Consider the following 15,917-nt stretch of genomic DNA (forward strand, 5'->3'; position numbering starts at 1 on the left):
GGGAATGGAAGGGGGAAAGGTGGAATCCAGTGGCATTCCTTGCCTGTGCTTCTTAAGGAAGCAGAATTTCATTCTTCAGATCTGAATGTCAGCCCCAATGGCAAAGGTCCTTCTGCCGTTATCGAACTAATATTTTTTAAAGATTTTATTTATTATACATTTGACAGACAGAGATCACAAGTGGGCAGAGACGCAGGCAGAGAGAGGGGGGAAGCAGGCTCCCTGCTGAGCAAAAAGCCCGATGCGATGCGGGGCTTGATCCCAGGATTCTGGGATCATGACCTGAGCTGAAGGCAGAGGCTCTAACCCACTGAGCCACCCAGGCACCCCTATCAAACTACTATTGAGCCTCCCTGAGATTAGCAGGGAAAAGGACAGACTTGTATATTGCCTTGGTATGTGTGATGCCTGGGCAGGGGCTTTGGGACCTATAGTAGTGGACATATCGAGGAGGTGACTCAGTTTCTTTCCCAGTTGCCTGGCATGGCAGACTCAAGTGATACGGCACACAGAGAGAGTGACAGCTAGAAATGCAAAATTTGCCTGTATACTTGCATCAGATCTTAGCTTCCCAGGTTATGTTCCCTAGTCCCTCAAGAGTCTGAAATGTAAGACAGAGAGAAAGTTCCAATGAAAATAGAGAATGTCATTTCTCTTTTTCCCTCATGAAATATAGACTGAGGATGAATGAGTCCATTTGGATAGAATGGGATCCCTTGGAACAAATCTCTCCAGTTGGAATCACTCCTTTAAAAGTTGTGTAACTCTGTCATTCCATGGGTTCCAAGCATTGGCAATAGGCTGGGTGTGGCGTGAGACACAGACACCTAACGCAGACAGCCACGTCTTGAAGCACGTACTCGGGACCAGGCACTCTGCCAGGGCTTTGAGTGAACTATCTCATCTCTGCTTCATAATAACACTGTGAAGCAGGTAATTCTAAGCCTATTTACAGATGAGGAAACGGAGACCAAGAGAGAGAGAGGTGAGGTAATTTGCCCAGGGGCATGCATCTTGTAAGTGACAGAGCCAGGAATCACACCCGTGCTTGCTTCCAAGACCTCTTCCACATCCCTGCATCATACTTGGCCAGAGAGGACATTTACGTAACACCACAAAGCCACGGAGCTGCTTCTGCAGGGGTGCTGCCTTGTGCGGGCACTTTGGCTGCCTGGGTCGCCTCATCTTTGGAAGCATGCTCTGTGAAGTGAAGGGGGCTTTGCTGCTTCCATTTCTCAGATGGTGAAACTGAGGTGCAGAGGGATCAAGCGATTGTCAGGCGGGGAGGGGCAGGACCACTTGCACAGGGTGTTCGAGGACATTTTTCCCAGGAGTCAGCCTTGACACCACGGTAGTGGGGATCTGTCTTCTCCTTCGGATGACTGAGGTGGACACATTATCAGAGAGCAGTTGGGAGCAGAGTCTCTGTGGTCTGTTGGCTTTGGCTGAAGCCCTCACACAACCTCCAGTGAGTTGCCTGACTTCTCCTGGAGAGCCTCAGGATCCCCATCTGGAAAGTGGGACTAAGAATAGTGCTGGCTTCAAATGGGTGTCGGGAAGATTTGATGAGTTAAAGCTTAGCAGAATTCATTGCCTTAGCACCCTAGCAATGTCAGCGACTGTAACCTCATTGTTGCTGTTGTGTTTTGCTGTTCAGCAATGATAGGGACGTGCTTTAGCCAAGATGGAGTAGCTCAGGGATCAAGGTGCACGTGAGAAACCCACAATCACCGCCTCTTGGCTGTTTTATTTCCCAGCAGCCCCTGGGCCCCCTGAGCTTCAAACTCCTCCCCTCGCACATGGGGCTAGTAAAAGACCCCTGTCTTCTCACCCCCTTTGCAGGGAGGCCCCGAGTCTCAAATGAGACCATGCAAGGGAAAACCTCCTTGCAAACTCTGAAGGGGCCTGGGTACAGAAAGAGCCCGTGTTTCCAATTCACTATTGTCCTCCTCTTTTTCATATCTAAAATTTCTACACACATATGGCTCCCTTGTAAAAGTAGAAGCCAAACAATACAGACAAAGCAAAAGTCCCCTTGACTCATTCCTGTTTGTCGGCCCGGGGCTCTTTTGATCTCCTCCCCCAGAGGTCACTCAGTGTGCACCATCCCAACCTGTTTCTATCACACTTGTTTTGTTTTCTAGTTATGTAATGTTTCGCCTCTCCGATGAGCTATGCACCCGAGTGGTTGAAGACTATGTTCAGAACCCAGACTGCCTGGGTTTGAACTGTGGTGCTCTCATATTTTAACAATGCAGCCAAATTGTTGATTCTTTCCGGGTCTCAGTGTCTTCCTCTGTTACGCGAGGGCAGCATCGGTACCCAGCGTGGGACTCTTTTGTGAGAACTGAAACAGGTTACTGCAGCAACGTTGTGAACAGCCCTTGCCATATGTGGTTCTCCATGTACATCGCTGGTGTTCTTACCAGACAGGCAAGCTCACAAACACATGTGTCAGAGTTGAGTCGTTGGCACTTAGCTCGTGCCTGCTACTCCGTGGGCAACTGGTAGGTATTCTTGAATGTGTGAAAGAATTCTACGTTCATTTTTCTCCGGTGAAGCTGGGAAGGAGGGGAAAGACTACTGAGCTGAGAAGAGCTCGCACTACTCGGGCATTCACTCTGCACCACACTAGCCCTTTATGCTCAATCCGTGTTGTCTCATTTAAGCCACAAAGAGAACCTACAGAGTAGATCTGACAGTTGCTGGCCTCCTTTTCCTGGTGAGGGAACTAAAGCACAGACATGTTAAGTCTCCCACGCACCGTACCGCCATGAGGTTTCCAGCCCAGCCCTTGTGGGCTTACCCAGAGTATTCCTTTCTCCTCCACCTTGCTTCTCTCTCCAAAAGGTTTGTTCCCTGGCTTCTCCCGAGACACTGCATGCCTCGGGCCGGTAACAATCACCCCATGGTTCCCCTGCTTATCTTTCTTGGCTGACAGCACTCGCGCCCCCGAACCATGAATGGAATGATGGAGGCAGGACATGAAGATATGTTAATATTTTCTTTGAGATCATTTGGACCAGAGTAGTCCGGGCAGTGTCAGAAAGGCATGGAGACTGTTTGGTGGCTTGAAACCTGGCAGGCCAGGTCAGGCTACTGTCCAGAGAACCATTCCCAACCTTAGAGTCTGTTTGAGCCCAGACACTGACGCACCCTTCTGACCTGCGACAAAAGGTAATGTGAAGTGAGTCCCGAGTCCTGATGAGAATCCAGGAAGAACTGAGTGGGCGGGACCACCAGGGGTACACCATCCAATTGGCTCTTAGCAGGATCCCCACTGGAATCAATAATGATGACGATCAACCCCCTGAGCTCAGATGTGAATTATCCACCTGGGGTGATGCTCAGAATCATTTACCAGCTCCTAGGTCAAAGACACCAGATAATCCGAAAGAACGTTGGCCCTAGATGATAGAATGGACAGTTGTCCTGGAGCCCAGCTGCGCCAGGGCATAATCCTTGGCTGTGAGACCCAGGGCTGAGTGGGTCTCTACTTCCGCAGTTTCTACAGGTTCTCAAAGGGAGAAAGGGTGAGCACTTGTCCACAGCAGGACAGGAGTTGGTGGCCTAAGTGAGAACAGAGTCTGGATCTTGGTCCCTAGGAGAGCTCCTGTCTATCTCCTTGTCCTCACTGAAGACCACAGGAGCACGGCCAAGGGGAGACTGATCATTTCTTTCCCTGCCGCTGTCTCTTTCTGCATGGGAGCACACAGCTCTCCACATCTCTAGATCTCTCCACATCCTACACTATGGTCCAAGGCTGTTGTGGCTGCCCTTGTTCTTCTTCTTAATTATTAATTAACTTTAAAATTAGCACTTTCTCATGTGGCCCGAGTCAGTGCATGTCTGTCTTCTCCCAGAACTGAATGGCGTCTTTCTCAAAGTTCATTTACGGGAGTTGCCCATCTATTTCTCGGGGAAGGGCTGGTCTCTGCTGCCTCTCTCCATCTGTGCGCTTAAGGACAGGCATGGAGCACTGCACAGCACATTTCCAGTTGTCTGATAGGAACTTCCAGATTTCCCATTGCCATAGTTAAGGTTAAGAAGTGGGCTCTGGGGGCACCTGAGTGGCTTGGTTGGGTGAGCGTCCAACTCTTGATTTCAGCTCAGGTCATGATCTCAGGGCTGTGAACTCCAGCCCCACATCAGGGTCTACACTGAGCATGGATGGAGCCTGCTTAAGCGTCTCTCTTTCTCCCTCTGAAACTCCCCACTTGGTGTTCTTTCTCTCTAACAACAACAACAACAACAAAACACAAGGAATATCAGTTCTGGAGGCAGGCATACCTGGTTTTTGGTTGTTATGAATTCATGCAGTGTTCTAAAGCTCTTTTTCTCCTCTGTAAAATGGAGATAATCACATTACTTGCCTCTTAGAGTTGTTATAAAGATTAAATGATATAATGTATAAGCACTCACCATGTAAAAGCAAGCAATAAATTTCAACTATTAGTGACAAAGATAATAATCTGGAGAGTGAAAAATCCTGTGAGGCATCTAGATAGACCTTGACACAGTACCGGGCGCGTAACTGAAAATTGATAAATAAGTGTTGAATGAACAAATGAAGTATCAGCACGTGCAATAAGAGAGGTAGCGCTATAGAAGAAAGAATGGTTTGGGTGGATGATTTTGGGAGAATCCCTTTCTTTCTGTGAGTTTTCATCTGCAAAGGGAGAGTGCTAGATTTAGCAGGCTATAAAGCACTTTCTACTTAAAACACACACACACACACACACATCGCACAACAGGTTGGTAGGGCACAAGCTGACATCATCCCCATTTAACGTCTACATAGGGTTATGTCCATATGACATGGTAAGTCAAGGCTATGCTGATAGTGTTGGTTGAATGACTTGAAGAGAAGACATGAGAGAGTTGTAGCTGTTGGGGAGATTAATTCTGACTGATGGAGGGCATGAATGAAGTTTCCTGGAAGAGCCAGAACTTCCTTTAACTGGGTTTTAAGAAACCAAAGAACGCAAGTTCAGGTGAAATCAAAGAAGCTGAGCATTATTCTGAATGTCACACCTACCTCGGAGCTACACAGGTCTCAAGGAGTTCACCAAATGTTCACTGAGCTCCTAGTCAGCATAAACCATAGAGGGTTAACCCCAAGGGGGAATCTCAAAAGGCAGAACACCCAGAGCTCCTCCTTAAGATGCTTAAGATCTGGCACAGAAAAGAAGACAAGGACATAAATCCAACAGTATAGGAGAGGAAAGAAAGCTAAATAATCCTCAGGGAATGATTTATTTTAATGTTTAATAAAGAATAATGTTATGGAGAAGGTGACATTTGCACTAGATTGGAGAAAAGCACATAAGTTAGACTTCTGATCTGGACGTATATCTCCTAGCTAGGTAATTTGGGGTAAATTGCTCCCTCTTTCTGAACTTGAATTTCCTTTGCTTTTAAAACAGACAAAGACCAACCTAATCAAGGTGTGGTCCCCCTGCATACCCATGGGTCCACACATAGCATTGGCAAGACAGTCAGCAAGTCATGTTGCTCTTAACTGGTATAAAGGAGGTTGGTCAGAAAACACCACTGGATTATTTCCCAAGGGAAGGTCTTCATTGCATACCTTCATTCTCAGTTGATATAAAAGGTGGCCAACTGGACAGTGATTCTGCAATTTCTGGGAGAATGAGTGTTGAAAGCATTGGCCATGACGTGGCTCAAGCCTCTTCTCAAAGAAGCCACAAGACACATTTGTCCTGGAAGTCAGTGGAAGGGGTTATCAAGCACTTTGCTTTCCATCAGGCAAACCGTGGTGATACGAAGAGAACACCCACCATTGCCCATTTCTGATTTCTCACAAAGCTTCCTCTTCCACAAGATTATGGAGATATTTTATTCCCATTTAAAACAATAGAAAGCTTACAGGTAGATTAGAGGCAGGCCAGCCAAGGAGTTAAGAATGTGGACTTTGGAGGGAGATATGCTTAGGTTCAAATGTGCCATAAAACCCAACCTACTGAGACTCGTTAAAAAAAAAAAAAAAAAAAAGCAAAAAACAAAAAAATGCAAAACAGGGCTAAAAAAAACTACCGATGATGGTTTTGTGCATGAAATGGTATTGACTATCCATAACCCCTGAAGGTTGACAAATCATAGTTAGTTATTAGAATTACTAGGATAAAAATAAACATTTATAAAATCATGTTTTGGTGCAAATTTAAAAAAAAAATGCAGCTTCAGTCAGTGATCTTCATCTTCAACTAAAACTCTAAGCAAAGAAATGTCTGGGGCACCTGAGTTGGGCAAAAGAGCACCTTGGCACGAGTCCGAGGACGAGGTCGGATGATGGAAGCTGCTCTTTTAGCTTCCAGTCACAAGCCTGCGGGGAGAGTAGGAGAGGACGTTCACTTTAGAGCCACCCACTTACAGACACAAAAGCTTCAAAAAATACAAAGGAAAATACCTGGAGCCCAGCCAGAGTGGTCCCTAACCTTGTCGTCTGCAACCCCACCTTGGGAAACTGTAGGCTCCCTTGCCCCTTTCCCCCACAGCTTTGGAGAACAGGCAATCATTACACCGCAGACTTAATTTTTTTTTTTTTCAGACAGAGCTTGGAGATGCTAAAAACAAGAAAAATTCAGGCTGAAAGTTATTTTTTTCTAATATGAGTTAAGACAGAATGATAGAAAGCTGAGAGCAATGTGGATATAGACTGGGTTAAAACCTACCTCTTGGTCTTGTGAAGAGAAAAGTTAAACCTTGGTGTCTGACACACAGTAGGTGTGCAGTACGGGCGGGCTGTTATTCCTGCCAGTGTCATTTCTTGCAGTTGTCAACTCTGGTCTGTGTGCTGAATTAATATAATCCAACTATTGTTGGGGAGGAAGTAAAGAAGCTAATATTTATCCAGCACCCACTGACATATGTACTAGTCACTGTGCAACATGATATCTTTCGTCTCATTTAATCTACCAGATAACCCCATGAAATCTATAAAAATGAAAAATGAGATTCGAAAGGTTAAGTGATTCTTCCTAGCCCCTGGAGCTAGAACACGGAGTGCTAGATCCAGATTGGCTGGGCTCTCCACTGTTTATTTAGTCTCTGAGATTCAGGGGTTTTTTTTGCCTTTTTTTTTTTTTTCTCCTGTAAAATGGGATGATTATTGGACTCCTCCCTAAGCTTATTATGAGCATTAAATAGAATCTTTCCTATAAAAATCATTTAAATACTGCTTGGAACCTACTGCACATTCAACAGAGGTAAACTGTTGTTAGAATTGTTCATTTAAGCAAAAAGAGAAGATTTGAATTGGATTTCTTTTACTCCAGATATATATGATATATATATATATTTCTTTTACTCCAGTCCCTATATATGGAATAATTAAATTGAATGGTTCAAAAGCAGCAGCTCTGTGCAAAGCGCTGGGCTAAGCATCATTTGGGGAAACAAAAATAGGAATGCAACAGAGTCTCTGTCCCACAGGGAAAGGGGAGACCAGCAGATGTGCAATTAAGTGTGATGGTTGGGTTTGGGGAGGTGCCCGGAGAAATTTAGAGGAAGTTCTCTGGAAGCCCAGAGGAGGGAGCCCTTCAGACTGGTGGGGGAGGGGTGTGGTAACAGAAAAGCTCCTGAAGATCCTTGCCCCAGGTGGGTTCTAATCTTGAAAGAAGGACATAAACAGGACACCAGGAACAATACAAGATCCTATCTCAGGGAGTTCCAGATTCCACCACACAGACAATGCTCTTGCCTAGGAATTCTGAGAAGAGTGTAATCCTGGCTTGGCCTAAGGTGGGGCTTGGCTGGAGATGAGAGGTGACACAGAAGGTCATAAAATGCAGAGCCCTGGAAAGGAAGAGCGGGTGTTCATTTATGGAGCACCTACTATGTGATATACAGCCCCTGGTCCTCACCATAGCTGTGTGATAAAACCACTGAGACTTAGGGAAATTCAGCACCATGCTGACGGTCATAGGAACCCAGGTCACAGTGATGTGTACTTTAAAAAAAAAAAAAAGATTTTATTTAGTTATTTGTCAGAGAGAGGGTACAAGCAGGGAGAGCAGCAGGCAGGAGAAGCAGACTCCCCACGGAGTAAGGAACCGCAGGTGGGACTCGATCCCAGGACACTGGGATCATGACCTGAGCCAAAGGCAGATGTTTAACTCACTGAGCCACCCAGTCATCCCTGAGGTATACTTTTTGATGTGTATATGAACCACTCTCACTCATTCAAACCCCTCCCAAACTTTAGGATGCCACTTAGATGTGACTCTCCTAACTTCCCATAGACCCTTACACCCTCCCTGGCAAAATATCTTGCTTTTAATTATTACCAAATAAAAGGAATAGTGAAGGTGTGTATCCTAAAAGTGAAGGAACAGAATTATTTTTGTTCTAAAAAGTAGTTTTTAGAACAAAACTTTTCCCCAAACAAGGAACTCCTCGAGTGGGAATTGGAATAGAATTGACTAAATATGGGATGATCCAATGGAAATTACTAGCATACTCTAATAATTGGCAGCCCCATTACATTTCAGATTTGGAAGCGATCTTAGGTACCTATCTTCAACTCCTGTTCTTTCATTTTATGTAAGAGCAAAGAAGTCAAATGTCCATACAGGTCAGAACTAAAACCCGAGTCCCCTAACTGTCCAGTGATTGCTCTTGGACTATAAATGATGAAAGGACAGGGGACAAATCTTGAAAGACCAAGGGATGTAGTAAAAGAGGGATAGTGGCAGGTGTTATGTTATGTATCTCATATAAAGAGATAAGAATGGCCTGCATTGACAGTGATTAGGGTGGGTCATAGACCAAGGGTTATAATTCATTCAGTCGTATTCACTCAATTAAAAGCAAACACATATATACATGCATGTATAAAAGTCAAACTGGCTAGGGTGCCTGGGTGGCTCAGTGGGTTAAGCCTCTGCCTTTGGCTTAGGTTGTGAACTCAGGGTCCTGGGATGGAGCCCCGCATAGGGCTCTCTGCTCAGCAGGGAGCCTGCCTCCCTCTCTCTCCCTCTGCCCGCTTCTCCATCTACTTGTCAAACAAATAAATAAAATCTTAAAAAAAAAAAAAAAAGTCAAACTGGCTTCTGAGACCGGTGTGATAGAATAGTAAATATTGTGCTCAATGAAAAGACAGATGAAAGGCTTTGCCACTTGCTCCAAAGCGCTTAGGGACTGAGAGCAAGACGCTCTGAGGTTGTGACACTTGGATCTGTCTCTTCGTCTTCATGTCTGCCACAGGAGAGAAAGGAACACTTGGCCTCCTGGATCTTCATGTGTCTTTAAGAACCCAAGGGCACTTGGCACTTGACAACGGCAGTGGATTAAATGGTATTCACAAAGCATGTTTATAGTTTACAAAGTATTACACCCCAGAGCTTATTTTGTTCTCAAATTGAATTTGTGAGATATTCCCATTTTAAAGGTAAAGCAGTGGAAGTTTCATGAAGCACATGGCTCACGCAGGGCAGAGCCCCGACATGTGTTGGAGTGACTGGGGACTTAGAACTGTGTCTTGTGTCGTGACTCTTTGCAGGAAAGTTGACAAAGTCCCAGACGTCTAGGAATATTCAAAATTATTGTATACAATGACTGAGAAGCCCCTGGAAGAAAGACAGTTTTCCAGTGCCTAATTGCCACAACTGAAGTGAATTCGTAGTCATGTTCCAACCTCTGTTGGGGAAAGAGGGGGTTTTTGCAGGATGTAATTTACGGAGTTCACCATAGATCTTTTTTTTTTTTTTCTTTTTTTTATTGAATGCCAACCTCCTGACTTTCATAAATGACTTGGAATTGCAGAAAGTGAATGATTTGCTCGGGCAAATTCCATTATCTATGCCATTGTACCTCCCAAGACCTTTTCCTTTCAGACTGGAAACATATTTAATATAATGTCATTTTCATTTCATAACTGGAGAAACTGAGTTCAAACATTTTTGGCCTTAGAGCCTATGGCAAGTACTTCCCAAACCAAGAAGATCTGAATCTGGGATCTCCTGTTTTCTGAATAATACCATAATCCCTGCATACCACATTCCGGCTTTTATAGAGGGGATGTCTGAGTCATTTGCTCATTCTACAAATCTGCATACTTTCACCAACACATATTCTCCACTGGTGTTCACTCTCCCTGAAGTGTCCAGGAATGATCCCAGCTCTCCGGAAGGATCTGGAGCAGCCCTGAGGACAGGAGTGTGTGGGGAGGAAAAGTCCCTGGTTTGTGGAGCAAATTTCGCCTCAGGCTCCTTAGCATGCTGTCCACACGCAAACCTCACACGGCATTTTTTTATCATGACATTATTTGAACATACTGGTAATTAATAATTTGTAATACCACTACTGCTAACTCATTTTGAGTTATTAAACACTTGGAAGGACCAAAAAAAAAAAAAGAGAGAGAGAGAGAGAGAACTATTTTGCCATAAGGGGGAGCTTTTGAGTTCCATAAAGAGGGGGGGAGAAAAAGAGCAAAAATATATTACATATATGTCCCAGTTCAAAACAGATCCACAAAGCAGCAAATGGTCAGATCCTTACCTGTGACTTGAACAGTTTCAGAAAACCTGAATTTCTTGGGTTGAAAACGGGCAAATTAATATTTTTCTCTCTCTCTTTTTTTTTAATAGAAAACTACAATCATTTCCAACAGCCATTAGAATATTTTTGAGTATTCAGGAGTATTTAAGAGACCTAGTTGTGCTGAGTGTAAGCTTTGGAAAGGCAAATGCCTTGGAAAATGCCTTTTCCCTGGTTGTCCCTGGTGATTCCGTGAGGATTTGGGGGACAACATTTGGACTCGCTGAAGCCAGCACCACTGGGGGCTCAGGGAGGAGAAGGGACATTCACCACTGCATAACTTTAAGGGAATTCTGAGCTGGGAAAAGGATAGGGAAGGCAAAAGACAGGGGAAAGGAGGAAGGAAAGAGGAAGCGGGCGAGAAAGGGAGTGGAGAGAGGGAGAAAAGGAAAGGGAGAGAGAGGGAGGGAGAGAGACGGAGGGAGAGAGGGAGAGACAGCACTACAACAAATTCAGAGAATCAAGTTTCAAGACCCTTTCTGTGCTACAGAGAAGGATGAGGTTTACCAGCAGACTGCAAAGGGGATCCTGAGTGAAGAGAGAGATTTTTCTCCCGCCAGGAGGAAAAATAATAATAATAATAATTAATAATAATAATAATAATAAGGGGGGGTGGGTGCTGAAGGAGGGGGGAAGAGCAAGCAAAACAAAACCAAAACAGGAATGTGTGTTTTGAGCAGGAATGAGGAGAGCTGGAAGGACGGAAAGGGGGTGTGTACAGAATTTCATTAAATTGTTACTTTAAGATTGTCTTCTTAAAAAAAAAAAAAAAAGAAAAAGAAAAAAAAAAAAGGAGGGGGTGGAGAAGCGGGAGCGAAGGAGGCAAACGGCGAAGTGGAGGAAGGCTGGGTAGCTCGGCCTCTCCAAACTGATTGATTAGTCATGATCCCCGCAGTTTGAACAGGGACTCATTCAATTGGGAAGGTGGAGCGCTCGGGAGCAGATTAGCATACGCTTGTTTACTCATCTTCTGAGGGCTTTTTTCCCCCCTCTTTCCTTTCATTTTGTGAAGAAGGAGGGAGGGGAGGGGGGACTGAGGGGGGGGGGGAGAAGGGGGCTGTGGCTTGTGTTATAAAGGACGCAAAAAATAAATAAATTAGAGCATCTTTTGGGGGGAGGGAATTCAGCGGATCAGTGTCTTAGAGGAGCTTTTTTTTTTATTATTATTTTTTTGAAGAGCGAGAAATCATATAAAATAAAATGAAATAAAACAAGGAGGAAGGCAACCAGCTGTTAGAGGGGAAAAAATAAGGCAGATAAAGGAGCGGGGAGAGAAATTAATTGCCAACCAGGAGGAGTTGGGCTGTATTTTTCAGAGGTGGGGGGAGTGGAGCACACACCTTGAGGAGGGAAGCGAGAAAGAAAAGAAAAAAGCAAGTGGAAGGGGGGGCTCGCCCAAGAAGGGTGAAGAAGCGAAGAAAGTCGAGGCGCCGAGGCTCCCAAAGCTGGCAGCTCCGGGCGGCGGTGCAGGGGCGAAGGGGGGGCGGGGGGGACCGTCGGACATGCGGCTCTGGAGTTGGGTGCTGCGCCTGGGGCTGCTGAGCGCCGCGCTGGGCTGCGGGCTGGCCGAGCGCCCCCGCCGGGCCCGGAGAGACCCGCGGGCCGGCCGCCCCCCGCGCCCCGCCGCCGGCCCGGCCACCTGCGCCACCCGGGCGGCCCGCGGCCGCCGCGCCTCGCCTCCGCCGCCGCCGCCGCCGCCGCCGCCGGGCGGTGCCTGGGAAGCCGTGCGCGTCCCCCGGCGGCGGCAGCAGCGGGAGGCGAGGGGCGCCGCCGAGGAGCCGAGCCCGCCGAGCCGGGCGCTCTATTTCAGCGGGCGAGGCGAGCAGCTGCGCCTCCGGGCCGACCTCGAGCTGCCCCGGGACGCGTTCACGCTGCAAGTGTGGCTGCGAGCGGAGGGGGGCCAGAGGTCTCCGGCGGTGATCACAGGTAGGCGAGGGCGCCCCGGCGGGTGCCCGGGCTCGGGTGGCGGGCCGGTTGGGGGCTTGCGGGTATGTCTGGGTGGGAGACTCCCTGACCGGAGGCACTGAGGCGCCCGGGCGAGCTGCGAGCCTCACTTTGCCCCATCTGCGGAATGGGCGCACTGGGAAAGCTTTTTGCCTAGCCCCCGGGGAGGAACTCAGGGAGTGCTCCTGGCGGCCCGAGACCGGGCTGGGGCACGCAGTGAGGGCTGGTCCCTGAAAAGCCTTGTGCCCGTACCTCGTATATTGTGTTCTAGATGGTCCCAGGGACCATCTCTGTTTGGGATGGAGGGGAGGGTGACCCAATAGGGAGGCATGAGAAAAGAGGCCTGGGGGTTATTGATTTCTTTGACTTTTTAATGGAGATGAGGTCCCCCCCCAACCTTCATTTGGGCCCTTTACCCTGAAAGCCTGCAAGAACGGGGTGGTTGTGATCAGAAGGACTTAGAAGTCCTCGAAGTGCCCCAAAGTTGCTTTCTGCTTGATGCCTGCCTGTGGGATGCACCCCCTTCTCCCCTGCCTCAAACACACATGCACACACACACACCCCTGCATCCCGTCCCCAGGCTTTTAAAGCCCAGTGCCTGTCACTCCGGGCTGGGGCAAGACCTTCCTAACGCACACCCAGCCAGTCTTCTCCAGGCTCTGCCGCGAAACGGGGCACTTTCCTCATTTGGGACTTTTAAGAGCCCGTAATGAATTTGAGTTCCCCTCTTCACCCTCCCCTTCCCTGTTCCACAGCAAAGCCCATAGTGAAACCGGACACTTTGCAAGGGTTGCAAACCTTAGAAATGCTCCAATATCCATTTTTCCCCCCTCTAAATGAATCTGTGGCAATGCTTTTAATTCAGCTGGGGTGGGGGGGACAGGAGGGGCGGCGCGGGTGGAGAGAAGGAAAGTTTGCCTCTTTGGACTGAGACTGGGAGATTCCCTTCCTGCACAAACAATTTTGCCATGTCCTAGGACGTCTTAAAGTGAGAGTAGGGGTTCCCCCTTTGCTGCAGCCAGGAAACATGTGGAGGCGGTTCGCGATCCCACCCCCTTAGACACACACACTTTCTTCGAAGGGAAAGCTGTGAGTTCTTCCGGCAGTTCTGCCTCATTCTGTCTTGCTGTGGACTTTCTCAGACGTTGTGCTGACGCTCTTCTCCTTCTGTGAACCCCATTTCGGGGGACCCAAACTCTGCTGCTATACCAAGAATCTAGCCCCAAAGCTCCCAGTCTCCGGATCCCAAACAGAGAGCAAGAAAGTCACTTTCCCCCACACCTGACGTCATCACATGCTATTTTTTTCTCTCTGACTCCCCCCCCCCCAAAGAGAGGGAAACTGAGCTCATTCACTCTTAGCTTCCAGGTCCTAGGTACCTGAAGTGGGGTATACTGTAGAATGGAGGTAAAGTGCTATTTATAATAATAACAATGATGGTGATTATTCAGGGCTATATGATATGTTTACTTCTCTTTCGGAACATCGGAAAAGCATAGAGCCTGATGCTTGGAGAGGATGGAAAAAAAAAAAAGGAGTAGATCTGATTTTTCCTGAGCTTTACCTGTCACGCTAGTGATTTGGAATGCTTTTCCTCAAGAGGGGAGGGCCCAAGGCTGTATAGGTATCATCAATGAAAAGATAGTAAATACATTTGTTTTTTTTTTTTTAAATAATATATATATATAACACCTGGGATTCCACAGGAGCCTGGCTTTATAAATGTCTGTAATTCAGACAAGGAGCCTCTCTTCACACGCGTTCTCTTGAGCACTCATTCACTCTCTCACACAAAGATTGTGCAGTAAAATATTTTAATTGGATGGGGGACGTTAAGTTATTATTGCTTGTATAAAATGCCTGGCCCATTTTATGTGTGGAAATAACATTCCTCTCAAAATGCAAAAAAAAAAAAAAGAAGAAGAAGAAGAAGAAAGAAAGGAAAGAAAAGAAAAAAGAGAAAGAAAGAATGGAAAGGCGCAGCTCTCGTATAGTACCAGAAAGCCAGGAGCTTTTCTCCCGAGGATTCTGGTGGATTTTTTTTTTCCCTCCCCTCCTTGAGTCTGAGCCAGAATTGGCGGTGTGTAAACACCTGGCCCTGAGCCAGAAAAGACTCATTCTGCGTATCCTCCACACGGTACAGACTGTTGGACTAAAAAGAACCTGCTTCTCCTTGAATTAAAAAGCAAACAAACAGAGGTTCTTTGCAGAAGCACTTTTTTTCGGCTTCTTCCTTCGTCCCTGTAAGTTCAGGCAGGGAGAGGCAGGGCCTAGGTGGGCAGCCCGGACGCCCAGTGCCCAGCCACGACCTCCGGACGCCCAGTTTGCCGCCTGACCTCCGCCGGCCACCTTTGGCTGGGCGTCGCCGTCACTTTAGTAGGAATCCCTGGTCCCCTATCTTGAGAGAGCAGGCGTTTCTCAGCGGGGAGCGCGCTGCTATTTCAGGCAGAGGGTTGCTGCCTGGCTTTCAGGCCAGGCTGCCTTACATCACTCTTTGCTGCGGGATTCAATTGGGTTTCGTAAAGGTCTAATTTTACGGTGCTGTTAACCGGGTCTGTCGTCTGGCAGAGGCAGGCCTTGCTGCTCCTGGTAGGCGGGCTGTGCTCCCAGATCCGCCCGGGATGCTATTTCTGCGCCGGTTCAAACTTCACTGACACCAGTTCAGACAGGCGTGCTCTGGAGAGGCAGGGGGAAGGAGGGAAGTAGCAGCGTGCTTCTGAAGCCCAGAAAACATGCCTTTTATTTTTCCAAAAGGGAAGAACAAAAAAAAAAAAATATATATATATATATATATATATATATATATATATTTATATATATAAATAAAAAGGGAAAAGCTGATGCAGAGAAAAACAAAGCCAAAGTTAGAAAGTGCTTGTGTCCAGGCTTCTCCTGTGGGCCCGCCAATGATGGAAGGTCTTGAGAATTGAAGAATCCTTTAAGACTACAGGGAAAGCGGTCCTCAGGGGTTAAACACACACACACACACACACACACACACACACTGTACGCACCCCAGTTCTCTCTGTAGTCAGGTAGGGAGACAGGGATGGGAGGGAGCGGTGCTGCTAGCTGACACAGCTCCTGGATGGCAGGAACTGGGCTTTAATCTTAGCCACGCGGCCTTCCAGGGCCTTCCCCCCCCCCCCCACGGCGGAGAAAATATGCCTAGTAAACAGCATCACCTCTTCCCTGTCCCTGGACCCACCGCCCGCCCAGGCCCAACCTTGCCTTCATGCACAGCCGCTTGGGCTCCCTTTCAAGTCCAGGACGGGGGGCTTTCTTCCACACTCCTTTGCTTTTGTCCTGTAGCAGCCAGGATCCAGACCCCTGCCCCTTATCCCCAAAGCCCCCCCCCCCCAAAAAAAAAACCCTCCAGTGCAAAGAAAGAGAAAGGAGAAGAAAAAGAA

General features: G+C 47.3%; 1 protein-coding gene across 1 annotated transcript in view; it reads left to right on the forward strand.

Moving 5' to 3' along the window:
- The first annotated feature begins 11,396 nt into the window (after window positions 1-11,396).
- PAPPA (pappalysin 1) overlaps window positions 11,397-15,917 on the forward strand; it is a 234,524-nt gene continuing 230,003 nt past the window's right edge. Inside the window, exon 1 of the mRNA XM_004774071.2 lies at window positions 11,397-12,489. Within this exon, the coding sequence (XP_004774128.2) occupies window positions 12,066-12,489 (424 nt within the window). The 5' untranslated portion in view covers window positions 11,397-12,065. The remainder of the gene's footprint in view (window positions 12,490-15,917) is intronic.

Source organism: Mustela putorius, unplaced genomic scaffold (genome assembly GCF_011764305.1).
Source record: "Mustela putorius furo isolate JIRA1106 unplaced genomic scaffold, ASM1176430v1.1 tig00537301_pilon_pilon_pilon, whole genome shotgun sequence".
Taxonomy (NCBI): domain Eukaryota; kingdom Metazoa; phylum Chordata; class Mammalia; order Carnivora; family Mustelidae; genus Mustela; species Mustela putorius.